The sequence below is a fragment of the Scardinius erythrophthalmus genome, assembly GCF_964197995.2.
Source record: "Scardinius erythrophthalmus genome assembly, chromosome: 25".
In the NCBI taxonomy this organism is placed as follows: Eukaryota; Metazoa; Chordata; class Actinopteri; order Cypriniformes; family Leuciscidae; genus Scardinius; species Scardinius erythrophthalmus.
Genome location: NC_138245.1, coordinates 26510494 through 26525286, shown reverse-complemented (window position 1 = coordinate 26525286; position 14793 = coordinate 26510494). Strand labels below are relative to the sequence as shown.

Below are 14793 nucleotides of genomic sequence, written 5' to 3'. Positions count from 1 at the left end.
TTCTCTCAAAAGGAGGGAGGGATTGACCTCTGTGACAGCTTTGGTCTTCACCCTGACTGATTCTTGTTTACCCAGAATCCACTGTGTTTACCCAGAGGACCTGCAGAGAGATGGGCATTCATCACATTCACCTGGGTTCGAAAAACCGCTGATGCCTTGCCGTGCGTTTATTCTCAATTGACAGGGCCGGACCAGAACAAAGACTAAGTAAAAAAATAAGTACAGATCCTGTTTTTCAATGTCTTCATTCCCATTTGTGGTTGCCGCATTACATCGCTGCTCATTTATGTGCTATTTACCACAGTGCAATGAAACATTTTCAGCTAAAGGTTTCGGGCCATGCGACACCAATTTAGCCCTCCACAAATTAAATCATTAAAGGTTGCATAATTGTGCCCAATTTTATGATATCTCATAAAGTAAAATGTGAATATAAAAGGCAGCATGCACACATTTTGTCTAAGACAGTCTGTTTGCACACATTTCAATTCACCAAAGAGCTGCATTACTGCTCTCAAATTGCAGTGTATTAATAGTGCATTCTCCTTTAAAAATGTAGCTCACATCGCGTGTGTGTGTGTGTGTGTGTGTGTGTGTGTGTGTGTGTGTGTGTGTGTGTGTGTGTTTAAAGGCTTTTATATATAAATGTACAATTCGAGTGAGCCCAAATGCACTGTCTAATTAGCCAGTGAAGAAAATGTAGAAGCAGTAATGTACACATCTGCACACACACACAAAGCACTAATGTGAGCATTAACATTTTCCTGACATTGCCAGGCCATTAGCGGCTGGTTGACTGGCTATTATGGACCAGGATCCTAATTTAGGAGGTGAAAAACTCCGCTTTTAATGAGAGGGGCGAGTGGGGGTGTATGAACAGAAAAGACACGCACAAAAAAAAAAATAGGATAGTTTTCTTTTCGTGAATAGCAGCCGACGCATACACAGACAACAAGCATTAGTTGGCGAGTCCGGACACATTTCCTTCCTTGCTTTTAATTCACCCTAATTCACCAGTCACGTTCTTTGAAATGTTCCAACGGTTCGATGTCATTTCCTGGGTGCATCACTACAGTCTTGAGGCTTATTTTTCCAGTTTCAAAGGAATTGTGGAAAAGCACCCACTACATAAATAGAACAGGGATTTCATCTTACTTCCTTTTACTTCTCTAGTTCTTGAACCTATTAAACAGACAAGCAGGGTGTTTACCATTGGAGGTCAACTGCCCCATTGACACAGGCGTTAACGCTTGGACATCGGTCTAAAAGTGACATCTCTGTGTCATCAGATGTTGCCGAAATGCTTGGCTGATTGGCTGCTGTTGAATGAGGCACATCTTGTCCACTATCTCAATTCAGACTCTATTGTAAGGTATATGACCACCAGAGTCAGCCCACATTTCCATTGTAGATGTTCACAATGTGTTTAACAACCTCTCTCGACCAGCATTGAGAATTCAACGGTTGTTTACACACTGAAAAATGTCCAGATTTTGTCCAAAGACTGTGGAATATCAATGACGGGGTGACAGGGACACAGTCAGTCATCGTGGTGAACACACAGTGATGGTGGCAGTCGTGTGCTGTTGTTAATTTCAGATGTATTTGAAAAAGAACTGGGAGCTTCTCAACAGTGTTTGCCAACACAGACAGCGGTGATGATTCTGCCTCTGTGCATCTGGTCTGAGTTGACTTGTTCAATGTTTGAAGTCACTGACATCTGGCCCCTTCACACACTTACACGTTTACTTCAATTAACACACTCCACACACACTTACACTCTGTAAAAGCTGGCACACATTCAACGCTTGCTTTTGCACTAGAGCTTTAAAACACAGGAGGCAAACACCACCAATAGAGCTTCCATGCATGCGAGGAATCTTAAAGGGTAACTCGCTGAAATGCAATCTAGGGTCTTTTTGTTAATCTACCCGAGGCAAACTTTCGTTTAAAAGCATAATTAGAATGGAAACGCCACTATTAAGTTTGACCGTGTTTTCGCTTTCGGTCAAATTGCCTTTTGAATGGGAGTGCTTGGGGCACTTCTATGATAGCATCAAAAATCGCTATTTTTAAAACACTAAGAAGGCTCGACACAACATGAAACTTTGCTCAAAGTATCACCAGAGGCTCTACACATGAACTCGAGCAATGAGAACATTGCATTGAGAACATCAGTCTAAATACATTTTCATAAATACATTTTGTGAAAACATAAGAATCTGTCAGACTTAGGCTATAAACAAGCAGACAAGTACGCAAATGCCTGACGAATGCATTGCAAGTGTACAGTACAGTTGTGCATAGTTACTAAACTAAGTCTCAACCTCAGACGTCACACCCACGGACACCTGATGCATATGGCACACAAAATTGAAAACACTTCAGAAGTCTCAAAGTCATCATCTTATTAGTTGAATTCTACATTTTACATTTACATTTTCACACCCCCAAACATGAAGCTGAACAAAGTCGCAATTGCAAGTTATAAAGTCAGACTTGCGAGTTTATATCTCGCAATTCTGACTATAACTCGCAATTTTTTTAATTTTTTTTTATTGTTATATTTCACAATTCTGACTTTAAAATTCACAATTGCGTGATATAAAGTCAGAACTGTGGGTTTATATCTTGAAACTGTGACTTTACATCACACAATTCTGACTTTATAACATGCAATTGCAACTTTATATCACGCAATTCTAAGAAAAAAAAGAATTGAGAGATGTAAACTCGCAATTGCGAGAAAAAAGTCAGAATTGTGAGATAAAAAGTCGCAATTACATTTGTTGTTCCATGGCGGAAATAAGCTTCCACGCCTAATGGCAATGTTGAAAATGCAATGCTTGCATGCAGTGATTTATGAATTAAAACAAGTGAAAATGAGCTTGTGTAGTTACAAGTGATTGTATATTTACGTAGATCATTTTTGGGGCCTTTAACACTACAAATAAACACATCTACACACTATGACAGAAACAAAGGAAAGGAAAGGAAAGGAAAGGAAAGGAAAGGAAAGGAAAGGAAAGGAAAGGAAAGGAAAGGAAAGGAAAGGAAAGGAAAGGAAAGGAAAGGAAAGGAAAGGAAAGGAAAGGAAAGGAAAGGAAAGGAAAGGAAAGGAAAGGAAAGGAACTTTTTGAACACTGCACAAAACTAAGAAATTTGTTTACTATAAATATTAGACTACAAATAAAATAATAATATAAATTATAAATACATAGGCTATAGGAGAAAATGTTAGCATTAAATTATCACAATCTATAAATAACATTACCCACACACACTTTTTCTATGTAGAAAAATGAAATATTCAAGTTGACCTGGCTCTATGAATCTTTTGTTCTTCTCCATAAATTATTTAAATCATTTTGGATGTATTTTGAAGTCACATTGCAAAAATTCTCTCCAAGGAGTGAGGCACGAGGCTCCTGGATATTCTTAAAACCTCTGGCAAGGAATTTGTTGGCTGTTATGTATTCCACTAAGCTCTAAGTGCAATTCCCTGTTTCCACTTGTACACCAGAAACTCTGTCCATCTGTTCCATGTAACCTCAATGGAAAAAGAAAACCCCTTAAATATAGTTTTTTATATAAGCATGGTAACTTAAGACTGTTAAAGGATAAGGCCTGATTTTACTGCCGCAATAATTCACTTTTTCCACACAAAGGCCGAGATAAACAACATACTGATACTATACTTAGTATTTCTCTCTCTCTCTCTCACCTTACGTGGTCAGTTGTGATCTTAACTGTAACACTTAAAACAGAAATATAGCAGGCTGCAACGCATTTGTCATTAATTCCTGGTATTATCTCGAAAATAATAACTCTGACATCATACGGTGAGAACAGCCTTCAGTATAGGAGTTTTATTTTCTTTTATGACTCTGCAGTCACCATCTGTGACTTTAAGTCTTTCAAACAAACCAAAAATGATTAATAAGTCTTTAAGGAGACGTATCCATATGAGCAGGCACAAGTTGCGGTGTTGCAAGATGCATTAGTCTGATAACTGAGGCACTCTAAAGCTTAATGAAGCTAAAGTCAACGTCTTCACCCTCTGACCAGCTGCTGCAGATTTTTCCCTATTGGGTCGTGAAGGGACACAAGCAGGGTTACCTCATTTAACACAAGCTGCTGGGGCCACCTGAGATATGTGTGTTGCTACAGCCTCTCTGCCATTACTAAAGATCTTTCTGCTTTTTTCCACTCCAGAGACGCCAAAAAGCAAGTTGAACACTGCGTTCCTGTCCACTGCTGTAAGCTGCTAAAAATAATTTCAGCTGTTCACAATAACAAAAACTGGTTAAAGGTTATAACTGAACAAGTACAGACAATGCTCATTTAAAAACGTTTTGAAATATAATAAAATAACCATTTTTGTCCTGCTTGCATCAATATTCTATTTTAATATACTTTGAAATATAATTTATTCCCGTGATGCAAAGCTGAATTTTCAGCATCATTACTCCAGTCTTCAGTGTAACATGATCCTTCAAATATCATTCTAATATGCTGATTTGCTGCTCAAGAAGCATTTCTTATTAAATATTATAAATGTTGAAAACAGTTGGGCTGATTAATATTTTTGCGGAAACCTTGATACATTTTTGTATAAGATTAAATAAGTAAATAAGATTATTTGATGAATAGAATGTTTAAATTTAATTGAAATAGAAATCTTTTCTAACTTTATAAATGTATTTACTGTCACTTTTGATCAATGTAATGTGTCCTTGCTGAATATAAGTATTTATTTCTTTAAAAAAAACGTTGTACTGTTTGTATGTGTAAATACAGGTATAAACTTGATAATGTACATTATCACCGGTTATCACTATCATTATCACAAAATAACCCCCTTCAGGGTAAAATAAGCCCCCTTGTCTTCATGTCTGGACCCTGTCTGTTTTTTTTTATGTTTGTTTGTTTGTGATAATGACAGGCTGAGCGAACAGAAAATCCTGTTAGCCGCATGAAGTTCCTTTCATTCATCGAGCTCATTGAGGCCGCCAACAAGAGCAATGCAATGACCAGTATGACTTTGTAATTTTTTTTATTTTTGTGCATTTTACATAGCATTTCGAAAGCTTATTATAAAAAATAATAATTAGTCTCTCCTGGAGATATTGTCCATTTAGATATTGTCCAGTTCTGTAGTCATATGTACCCAATAATGTCATTACAGACAATGGGCATTCTGCTTCCAGATTTCATGAGTGCTGTAACCTTGAAGAAATCTGTGTCCAGTTCGTTCAGACCTGTGTGAGATTTATAGAAGAATGGCATTTTGTGTTGTTGTACGTCAACTTGGCAAGAAAGTCGTTTGGGAGCCATAATTGATTTGCTCAGCTTTGTACCATCTGACGACTTTCTTCGCCCATCAGCACTCCGCGAAATCCCGGCTATCCTCCGTTTGACGTTTACCATGAAGTCTTTAGCGAAACTGCGTCCAGAACTGTGCTTTTGTTCCGTCTGTTCCGGACATTCCGGTAAGTCCATCCAGTTCTGAATGAGATCAGCGAAGCTGTTGTCTCCCAGCACTAGCGGCTGCCGGTTACGCCCGCGCGTGAGTAGTGACGTAGTCCAGTCATCCGGGTCACTTGCGGTCTCAAACGCCGTCCAACTTTCCAAGCAAGCATCGGAAGTTGACTTCGGACGTACTCTGGAGTTGGCCGCCTGGTTGGTGCGAAGACACGCAGACGAAGATACACGGATGTTTTTGGCGCGCCGTAACACCACTCCTTCATCCTGCCAGGAGGCCTCAGAGTAACCCGAATCAAACTCCAGACTCCGCTCGCTGCTCGGTGAGCTAACAGCCGATGGGTCGCCGGCGGTGTCCTCCTCCTCCAGAGAGCTGGACAGACAGCAGGCAGAGTCGTAACTGCTCGCCTCACTGGCATCGCTGATCCTCAAGCGTGCTCGCCGTTCTCGTTGGGCTATCAGCTGTTTGCATGCACGCAACCTCACTGGAGGTCCGACGGGGGGCGCTGCGCAGCTCCGCCGCAAATGCTTTAGATCCTGCAGGGATTGCATCATATAACGCATCTGTTCCCGCAGACAGTCGCTAGATTCCTGTAGACACAACTGCAAAGAGACAGAAAGAAACAGTAAGAAACAGTGCAAAACAAATATAAATGCACGAACATACTTATATTTTAATTAAGCCCAAGCTACCATTAGAAGATAACCACCACTAAATTTAATTTGGGTCACCCTCCTTTTGGTTTTGTTTTCCTCTGATTGACTTATCATGCTCCTTAAACAGGCTTGGACTTGCACTGTTAGAGGGCATGGCTCTATTTATCTGGAGGAGCTGAAAAACCACTCTATTCTAGATAGAGGGAAACTGAACAACCGATGAATGCACATGGTGTGGACACACTCACGCCCAGCTATCAAAATGGATGGATGACTACTACCAATCAGTTAGAATAAACCTGTTACTAGCCACACCTGAAATATATCTTTTCAATAGAGTAATTACCACACCTTCCATCCATGCTGTCAGAAACATGTACACAAACATACACACAAATCATAATCAAGAAATAGAAGAGCAATAGCTTCCTCATTTGAAATGAGTAAATTGCAATTTCAATACAAACTACTTGCTTTCAAGAGTGAAGCTACATCTTTTATTCATAGACAGTAAAATAAAATATGGAAAATGGAAATATGACCACATACTGTAAGTCTGAGATTAACAGTCTCAAAAGGTCCCAGATCCTAACTTAACCGATAAATGCTACTACTGCCATGTTTGATGTAGTTGCATTCACCCAAATGCATATTAATTTCTAATAACTCATCACAAACAAAACCAGCACAATAATGCAAGTGCCTAATTCTGTTTCATCTGTCTGAAATACTCCAATGCATGAGTATTTTCCAAACTGTACCAACATCAACATTTTCCCTCTTTGGGAAAATCTTCAGGTTTTTTTGGGCAGATACAGATCTTGTTTTTTAACATATTTGCTGAAATCTGTATCTAAATTGACAAAAAAGCTCAGAAACACAGAGTGTGGATACCGCATGAACGCAGCAATAATGGCATGCAGACGGGGTCGAGTGACTTGCATTGTTTATATGCACAGATTGGCATGTGGTCCAGATGTCATTCCATATGCTAAAATTTCATCAACGGACATTACTTCACAATAACTAATCCTTTGCTGCACATAATGTAAAGTGATGACCAATCAGTGTAGTTCTACAGAGTAAACAATCTATTGTAATTAACAAGACAAAGTCCAACGAGTGTGGAGAGGTGATGATTTAGAGGCATGCTTACCATGATTCTGGAATGATGGCAATCAAAAATCCAGTAGCTTTAAATACTCCTGAAATAGAAAAATGTTTTATGAAACATCATGCTTTGCAAAGGTAAAATAAAGCAAAAAAGTTAAATAAAGCAATAAATATGATTTTGCATTTTAATTATTAGGAAAACAGAAGTAACTTTTGTCAGGTAAAATAATGTAGAACTAAGTCTTGCACTTACATTTGTTGTGAAGCACAAAATCAGTATAATCCAGGCAGTGCAGATGTGGCTGTTGTGACTCAAACTCCAGATCATGAGCCCCTCACTGCAGACAAGCTCATATAATGTGCGTCTGTGTCATTCTAGCATGCGCGTCTCAGCCAATCACAGCGCAGCATCGCGGCGCAATCCAATCAAATTATCGCAGCTGGAACCAATCAGAGGTCGCCTGAAATCTGAGCGCTCGTTTCCACCCTCGCTCAAATTATGAGAATATTCAGTGATGCCAAAAAAACAAACAAACAAAAAAACAGAAAATATCCAATACAAGACTTTCTTTCTATCTATCTATCTGCATAATTGTTTTATTTAAAAATAAGTATGTAAGATATTTATTTTACGTACTTTCAATTTTACTGCTATTCTTGGTACGAAAGGCAAGGAAACAAGCATTGTTGAAGTGGCAAATTTAAAATGTCGTGCTGTTGATGGGTGCACAATACAATTTGTTAATTAATTCCTTGTTCATTTTAACATAAAAGACTAATTTAAGCTTAAAAACTGAATCTATACCGTTTAGCAACAATGTTGAATCATAAGAAAACCATCGTCTTAATATACGAACAAATTTAGGCTGCCAGGAGACATTAATGTCTTCGCCCAAAGTTGCTCATTTGAGCATCCCATTTTCGCACCTTTAAATATGTTAAAGATGTACGCAGACACATCTCAAATCCACTTACCCTGCTGTTATCAGCATAACTGAAATGTATGTGTAATGTGTGAATGTCTGTCCATACGACATTCAGAAGAGTAAGAGTTAGTGAGATTCACGGCGTGTTGAGCAGCGCTCTCTGGCGGCCGGAGAAAACGCAGCATCGTCCGAGTCTTTCTTCTTCTTTTTTGCATTTTCAGAAAATAAACTTAGCCTAGCTCTGCGAAAATATTATTTTCTCAACTAATTCAACGAAATTCCCACAAAGCCACATGGGGTTGATGCCACTGTCAAGGTGTTTATTGTAATTAGAGTAGAATCTTCCCATTCATGTTTCCATTCTTTATTTTTCTCCCATCCTAATCGGTGACACATTAGGTCAGAGATTAGAAGTGTTTGGATGATTAGGCTTGCACACAAAAACATTGCTTTACAATAATGTTGATCCTTTTGTGATGCAAAGCTGAAATGTGGCAATCCAGTTTACATATAGGAAAAAGTCTGAACAATTGCCTAAACCTGTGAATCCACCCATTGTGTTAAAGATGGCCACTTGATCCTAGTTGTTAAAGTGATCTTCCTGAAGCGTTAAACGTAAATGCACAAGTTTACTATAAGTCAGATCAGCAACCCGGGCATGTCTTCAAGATTTGTTTCTTCATTTGCCTTCACCAAACAGAAATAACTCAACACATGCTGCTTAAAGTTAGCGTTCATAACAACAGTAACCTACAGTTTGCTTTTCATCTATATAAAAAATAAGGACAAAGTTTAGCAAGACCAGACTGACCCTTAAACTAATTTTAAGTAAGTAATTCAGACTTCCAAGCAACCAAGGGAGTGTAAAAATAACATTTACCAATCTCCAAGTGCATAAAGAGAGAAGTTCATCTAAACTTCACCTGCACTTTCTAAATAGAAAAATATGGACAGCAAATGTGTGTTGTGTCCTGTCACAGAATTACCAGTGTACCATTAATTAAATATTATCAGCAATATTTAATAATTTGATGTGTTGGTGTGATTTAAGACTTTCTAATATGCAAAATTACATTTTAAAAGCTGCCCAAACAATTACTGGAAATAGAACAATTAAGTTTATTTATTTAATTACTTTCTTTAGGTTTTTACTATATGGACTTATATTAATGTATTGTGGATTTAATATTATTATAGGCCTATAATATTACAGAATCCCATTAAAGTTCTAGAAATGATTCAATATTATGTGTTACTTTACGTATGCTAAGTGTAACAGGCTATAGGATTTTTTCCCCCTTATAAGCAACAACTTTTTTAACAGTGAAACAAAATGCAGATTGTAAAATGTTCTTTTTATAAATTTGTTCTACTCCCAGTACAACCATCACCACAGCTGTAAAACTCAAACCATGAAGCATGTACTGCAGGGACAGTACATCCACATGTAAAACTATACTTATACTTTTACAATCACTTTGATAACCTCATTGAGTCATTTTGCAAGAAGAAGTGACTATGATAGGTTTAATGACTGATCTGTGATCTGTTCAAGGCTTGCGTTCACCTGCCTGCATGGGTGGATGTGTTGGAGAGCACTGTTCTCAGAGCCGTCCTGCTGGAGTTTCAGATCCTCTCTGTCACACCATCAGCTGCTGTGTTTGAGGATCCCGTCATCAATCCCACCGACATCTTCACCATCCAGGTCACCTGAACATAAGCAAATGAATATATTCAGCATTTTTACTGTACTGAATATAGTAATCTGACAGTAAGGTATCAAAATCAAATAATTCAGCAGTGCATTTTTAATATATAAGCATTGTGGCTACAAAGTCTTTGGTAATGTTGATTTATTCTGGTTCAGATCTGATACAGACTTTAGCAACCAGAATATTCTATGCATAAAATCTTCTGATGTTAAAGGGATAGTTCATCCAAAAATGAAAATGTTGTCATCATTTACTCACCCTCATGTTGTTCCAAACCTGTATGAGTTTATTTCTTCTGTTGAACACAAAAGAAGATATTTTGAAAAATGTTGGTAATCAAACAGTTGATGGTAGTCATTGGCTTTAACCCTGCTCTGACAAGTCACAAAGCTCATAAATAATTTTCATTTTTACAGCATTTTTATTTTAATCCTCATCATTAGAAGCTCATATTGGTCTCTCAAGAGTCAATAAGCAATATGTACCAGGAAATATAATCAATATAGTCAATCAATAACATATATACAAATATATATATTTAAAATTCTCAGTTGAAATTAACATCTATGTATCTAAGATGTACAAATATGACACCAAATGAATATAAATCAATTAAGTGCCACCAGCTCTGGGAATAAATTCCCTGACAAACAAACAAACAAAATAATTGACATTTTGAATTCACCCAGTAAGTTAGACGGTCATATGAACTAAAATGCATTTCAAATCTGTATGAACTGCAGTCAAAAGTGATTCCAGTCCCATTTTCTCTCCAGCCGAAATCCAGATCCTGATCACAGTCACTCCAGTAAATGAGTTTGACCCTCAGATTGTGGGTCCGTTGGCGCTGCCCGTCCCTGAAGACGCCAGTCGTATTAGTGATGCATGCAGTCGATGGAGACTGGCCATCTCAGGTTTCACCATTGATCAAGTCGGAGGTGAGATCATATGGATCATCCCTACTTAAATGCTCATAAATGGTCCATTATACTCAAAACGTAATTTTAAATGATTATTTCAATTACCCTCCACAATAATCACATTGTCCAGCTGCATCAGTCCAGCTTTTTCAATCTGTTGGACAGCTGTATTTGGCTACAGAACTGGACAATCACAGCAAAAGTGTGATTTACCAGCTGAATACTGAATACAAAAACACACATTTGCCAATGTATTAGCCATATTGTTAAGTGACAGAGGAACTTGTGGCATAATACACAATTTGAAAGAAGAAAATATTTTGTTTTAAATGTTAATGCCTTTTTTTTGCAGCAGAATATTGCATTGCATTTACTGTAGTAGCATTGTCACGACCAACCAGTTGAGAGCCACTATCTTTTCAGAGAAGTGATGCAGACGTTCACATTATTCTCTTTCTCTTTTAGTGCAGAATGTAAACGATAACTCTCCAGTCTGTGACCCATTCTCATATAAATCCATTATCTTCTCCACCCTGGCGGCTGGAGTTCCCATTGTCACCCTCTGTTGCACAATCACCAATGTTAACATCACAATCATTATGAATTCAACAGTCAAAGCTGAACATCAACTATCCACCATTATACGTAGGCCTAAATGATCACACTCAACAACAGCACCATGTTTATGTTGTCAAAGGTGCCATCATAGACCGTTTCCACATGAATGGTTTGAGCCTGACAACAACAACAAAAAACTCTTCTCCTACATGCCAGAATGTGTCTGATGACACCATGTTTGAGGTCACCATTCAGGTGCCTGATGGGAAATATAGCACTGAAATGGTCACCACTAAACCCACAGCAAGTAGGCTACAACCACCACCACAGTGAGCATTTCCTATCAGCCTACAGATGAGTTTTTTTCTAATAATAGACACTCACTATTCCTACAGATGCATGTACCTGTTTGTGTCTGTATTCTCAGACAAGAGCGTGTTGAGTGAGTTCTGGGATTCACAGCCCTGCGGTTTGTGGTTGTTTTCCATCACAGGAGCTCTGCTGCTGCTGTACACATACAGCGCGAGAACACCTGGCTGTGTAGCGATTCAAAATTATAATTAAAAAATTTAAATTATTAAAAGCAGAGTGTGGGGTGTGGGAGCACCTTACACAGCTCAACAGTAGGCCTACCATATAGCCTAAATACATAAAAAGTATTTAAAAAAAACATTATGTTCCGTACAAACATTTATTGTAATTACAGTTTCTGTCAAAATACTATTACCATTAGTATTTCTACATCAGCCACCAGTTCACACACACTAAAAAAATCATATGTCGCGCAATTTTACATAAAAAAATAAATAAAATGGCGCAAAATGTGGCGCGCACGCGCGTGGAGCTGAAAGAGCAATTCGCAACCGTCAGCATTATTTTCGAACGCGGAAGTAAACATGGGTCCAATATCCGGTTTTTGTGCGGCACTTCCGTTTCCTCGCTTCCCTGGGCTAAATAACATATCGATCGCGAAGGATTATGCAGAGTTGATAGAAAAATGTTACACATGCCGTAGCAGATGAATACTACAAAGAACTAAAGCCCCGCCTCACTCAGTTAGGGTACCGGACCTGGTTGAAAACACTCATGCATCTAGCTGGCAGAGTGACAAAACTTCATCGGCGCCTTCAGCCCCGCCCTAAACATAGTCGAGCCAACGCTGGACTAATATAGAGGTATTTTGTCATGTCAAATGTATTAATAATGCCATAAGAATGCAACCAAAGCATAGGATGGATAGCAATAAGTAGATGGCTATAAATAGTTGTAAATCATACAAAATAAATGCCATGATCATGCCATTATGCCATGATCACTAGATTTTATACAGGGGTTACTATAATGATTTTGTTTCTCCTTGGAGTTTTTATCATGGTTTTTATTGAGACTTCATAGCCCAGCCACTTTTCTGGTATCGGGTGGTCTTCTATAGGTGCTCACGAAATGAAAAGAACAAACATACGGTCGTTTCGATGGTTTCTTCAAATGTAAAGCTTTTAACCACAGGCGAAGGGATTCCTCAGGCCGGCGACACACTGCGTGTCCGTTTTTATTTCGGCTCCCATGTTAACAGGTTAGAACGTGCACACTGCCTGCGTGACATGCGCGTCTCACAGGCGCGGAAAACGCGTGCATGCTATAAATAGAATCGACGCCTATTTTTCACGCGACACGCAAGCGTTTTGGAAGCGTTTCCAGACAAAATAGAATAGGAAAAGATCTTTGTATTTAATTTTACATGAATACATATTAATAAATTACATTTTGATGTTTGAAATTTTAGGTTTTGACAAATGCAGATATAAATGCAATGAAAAAAAATCGATTTTCTAATATTGCACCTGTCAATACAGAACGAAATATTCTGTAGCCTGTTTTGCCGTCAATACTGCCGACGTTGTCTTTGCTGCTATATATATGTTTAACATTAAAGGCCTTCCACAACTCTCTCCCCATTATGTCGAATATAATCACCAATGAATGAGGATCATATGTCACCTAGCAGTGCCGCGTCAGACACGTTACTGGTGTGCAAAGACATGTAAAACGCCACGCAACAGAAACGCCACGCAGCCAGTGTGTCTCTGGTCGTAGGGCGCCTGATTAAAATGTCAATGATTTCGATGATTAAAACACTCCTGCTCCAAGTAAACCTTTCTTTTGTATCAGTTTATGACAACCTCTAACTGCACAAACAATCCCGGTCTTCCCCGAAGCCATGACGATGAGTTAGTTGTTAGGAACACTTGTTTAATTAACCGATATGGTGAAAAGTGATCAGCGCGCCAGTTACCGGAAGTGCCTGACCGGAAGTCTCGCACAAAATACCGTCAACTGGCTGCGTCCGTATTTCCGTTAAAAATAAGGTGAGTACACAAACAAATAATAATGAAAAATATTAATTCAACGCATAAAAACGCTTTCTATGTGAACCAGCTTTACTTTTTGTAAGGAAAATAATGTACTAAACCACTGAACATTATTATTTAACTTAGTACGCTAGTTTTACATTTAATATAAGTTACAAGTCTGTCGTTCATTCTTTGGTGTAAGTTACACAGTACACCAGTTTGTCGAACATAAGAACTTCACTGGACTTCTATTGAATGGCAGGTGAGCTTGAAAATAATTAGAGAAATGGGTTTCTCGGGTTTGTTGGTATTTGTGATCTTTTCAGTAACGTTACTCAAACTAACGCTGAAAGAACTGAGAATCCATCCGCATTAGATCAGAACGACAAGGTGGGTCAAATCTGTTCATGAGAAGTGAGATTATGTAGATTTAATTGTTAATAGGCTGATATAGTATATGGTGCCATTTCAAATAACAGCCGCTAGATGACAGTGTCAGTCTGTCAAAAGACAGCATACAAGGGGCGTCACCGACTTTTATTTCACCCTCCAAACACTAGTTAAGATCTTAAAACCATATTTTCCATTCATTTGTAGAGGTTTAATGGAAAAGCTCAAGACCCAGGTTAGATTACAGTGTGTGAGACGTTTCCAAATGAGTGTAATTATAATTTTGAGAAGCATGTTCCGAACACGGTGATTAGCCTAATTAACCTGAGATTTTCTGTCTTTCGACAGTAACAGGACGCAGATACTTGTTTAATTCAGCAACGAGCCTTATCTTCCAGCTGTCTGATCTTAGAAAAGAAATTAATCTTAATGTTCTTAAATAATTAAGTTAGTTAATGTTCTTACAGACCTCTCCAGGTAATGGTTAGCCAATTTCAGCTAAAGCATAATATACTAAAATTAGAAAATGTTCCAGTTGATGCCCTACAGCAAGTCCTTAAATGTGTGCTTAATTACTGCGATTGGATATTAAATTAATTATTCATTCAGCCACTGAAATGAACTTATTAACCTCCACAAAATGAACACTTGAAATAAAAACCACAGCCGGCAGAGCTTCATC

The 14793-nt window shown here is 38.2% G+C and overlaps 1 protein-coding gene across 2 annotated transcripts; it reads right to left on the bottom strand.

The window, feature by feature from the left end:
* Positions 1 to 5039: 5039 nt before the first annotated feature.
* On the bottom strand, positions 5040 to 8325 carry inka1a (inka box actin regulator 1a). Of its 2 annotated transcripts, XM_081357631.1 has the most exons (4): positions 8230 to 8325; positions 7508 to 7694; positions 7298 to 7346; positions 5040 to 6087 (listed from the first exon to the last, which is right to left on the bottom strand). In XM_081357631.1, the coding sequence occupies exons 3-4, from the start codon at positions 7298 to 7300 to the stop codon at positions 5161 to 5163; spliced, it is 930 nt and encodes a 309-aa protein (XP_081213757.1). In that variant the 5' UTR covers positions 7301 to 7346; positions 7508 to 7694; positions 8230 to 8325; the 3' UTR covers positions 5040 to 5160. The 2 variants fall into 2 exon arrangements, with proteins under 2 accessions (XP_081213757.1, XP_081213756.1); XM_081357630.1 differs by having other exon boundaries at positions 7508 to 8278.
* Positions 8326 to 14793: the final 6468 nt, after the last annotated feature.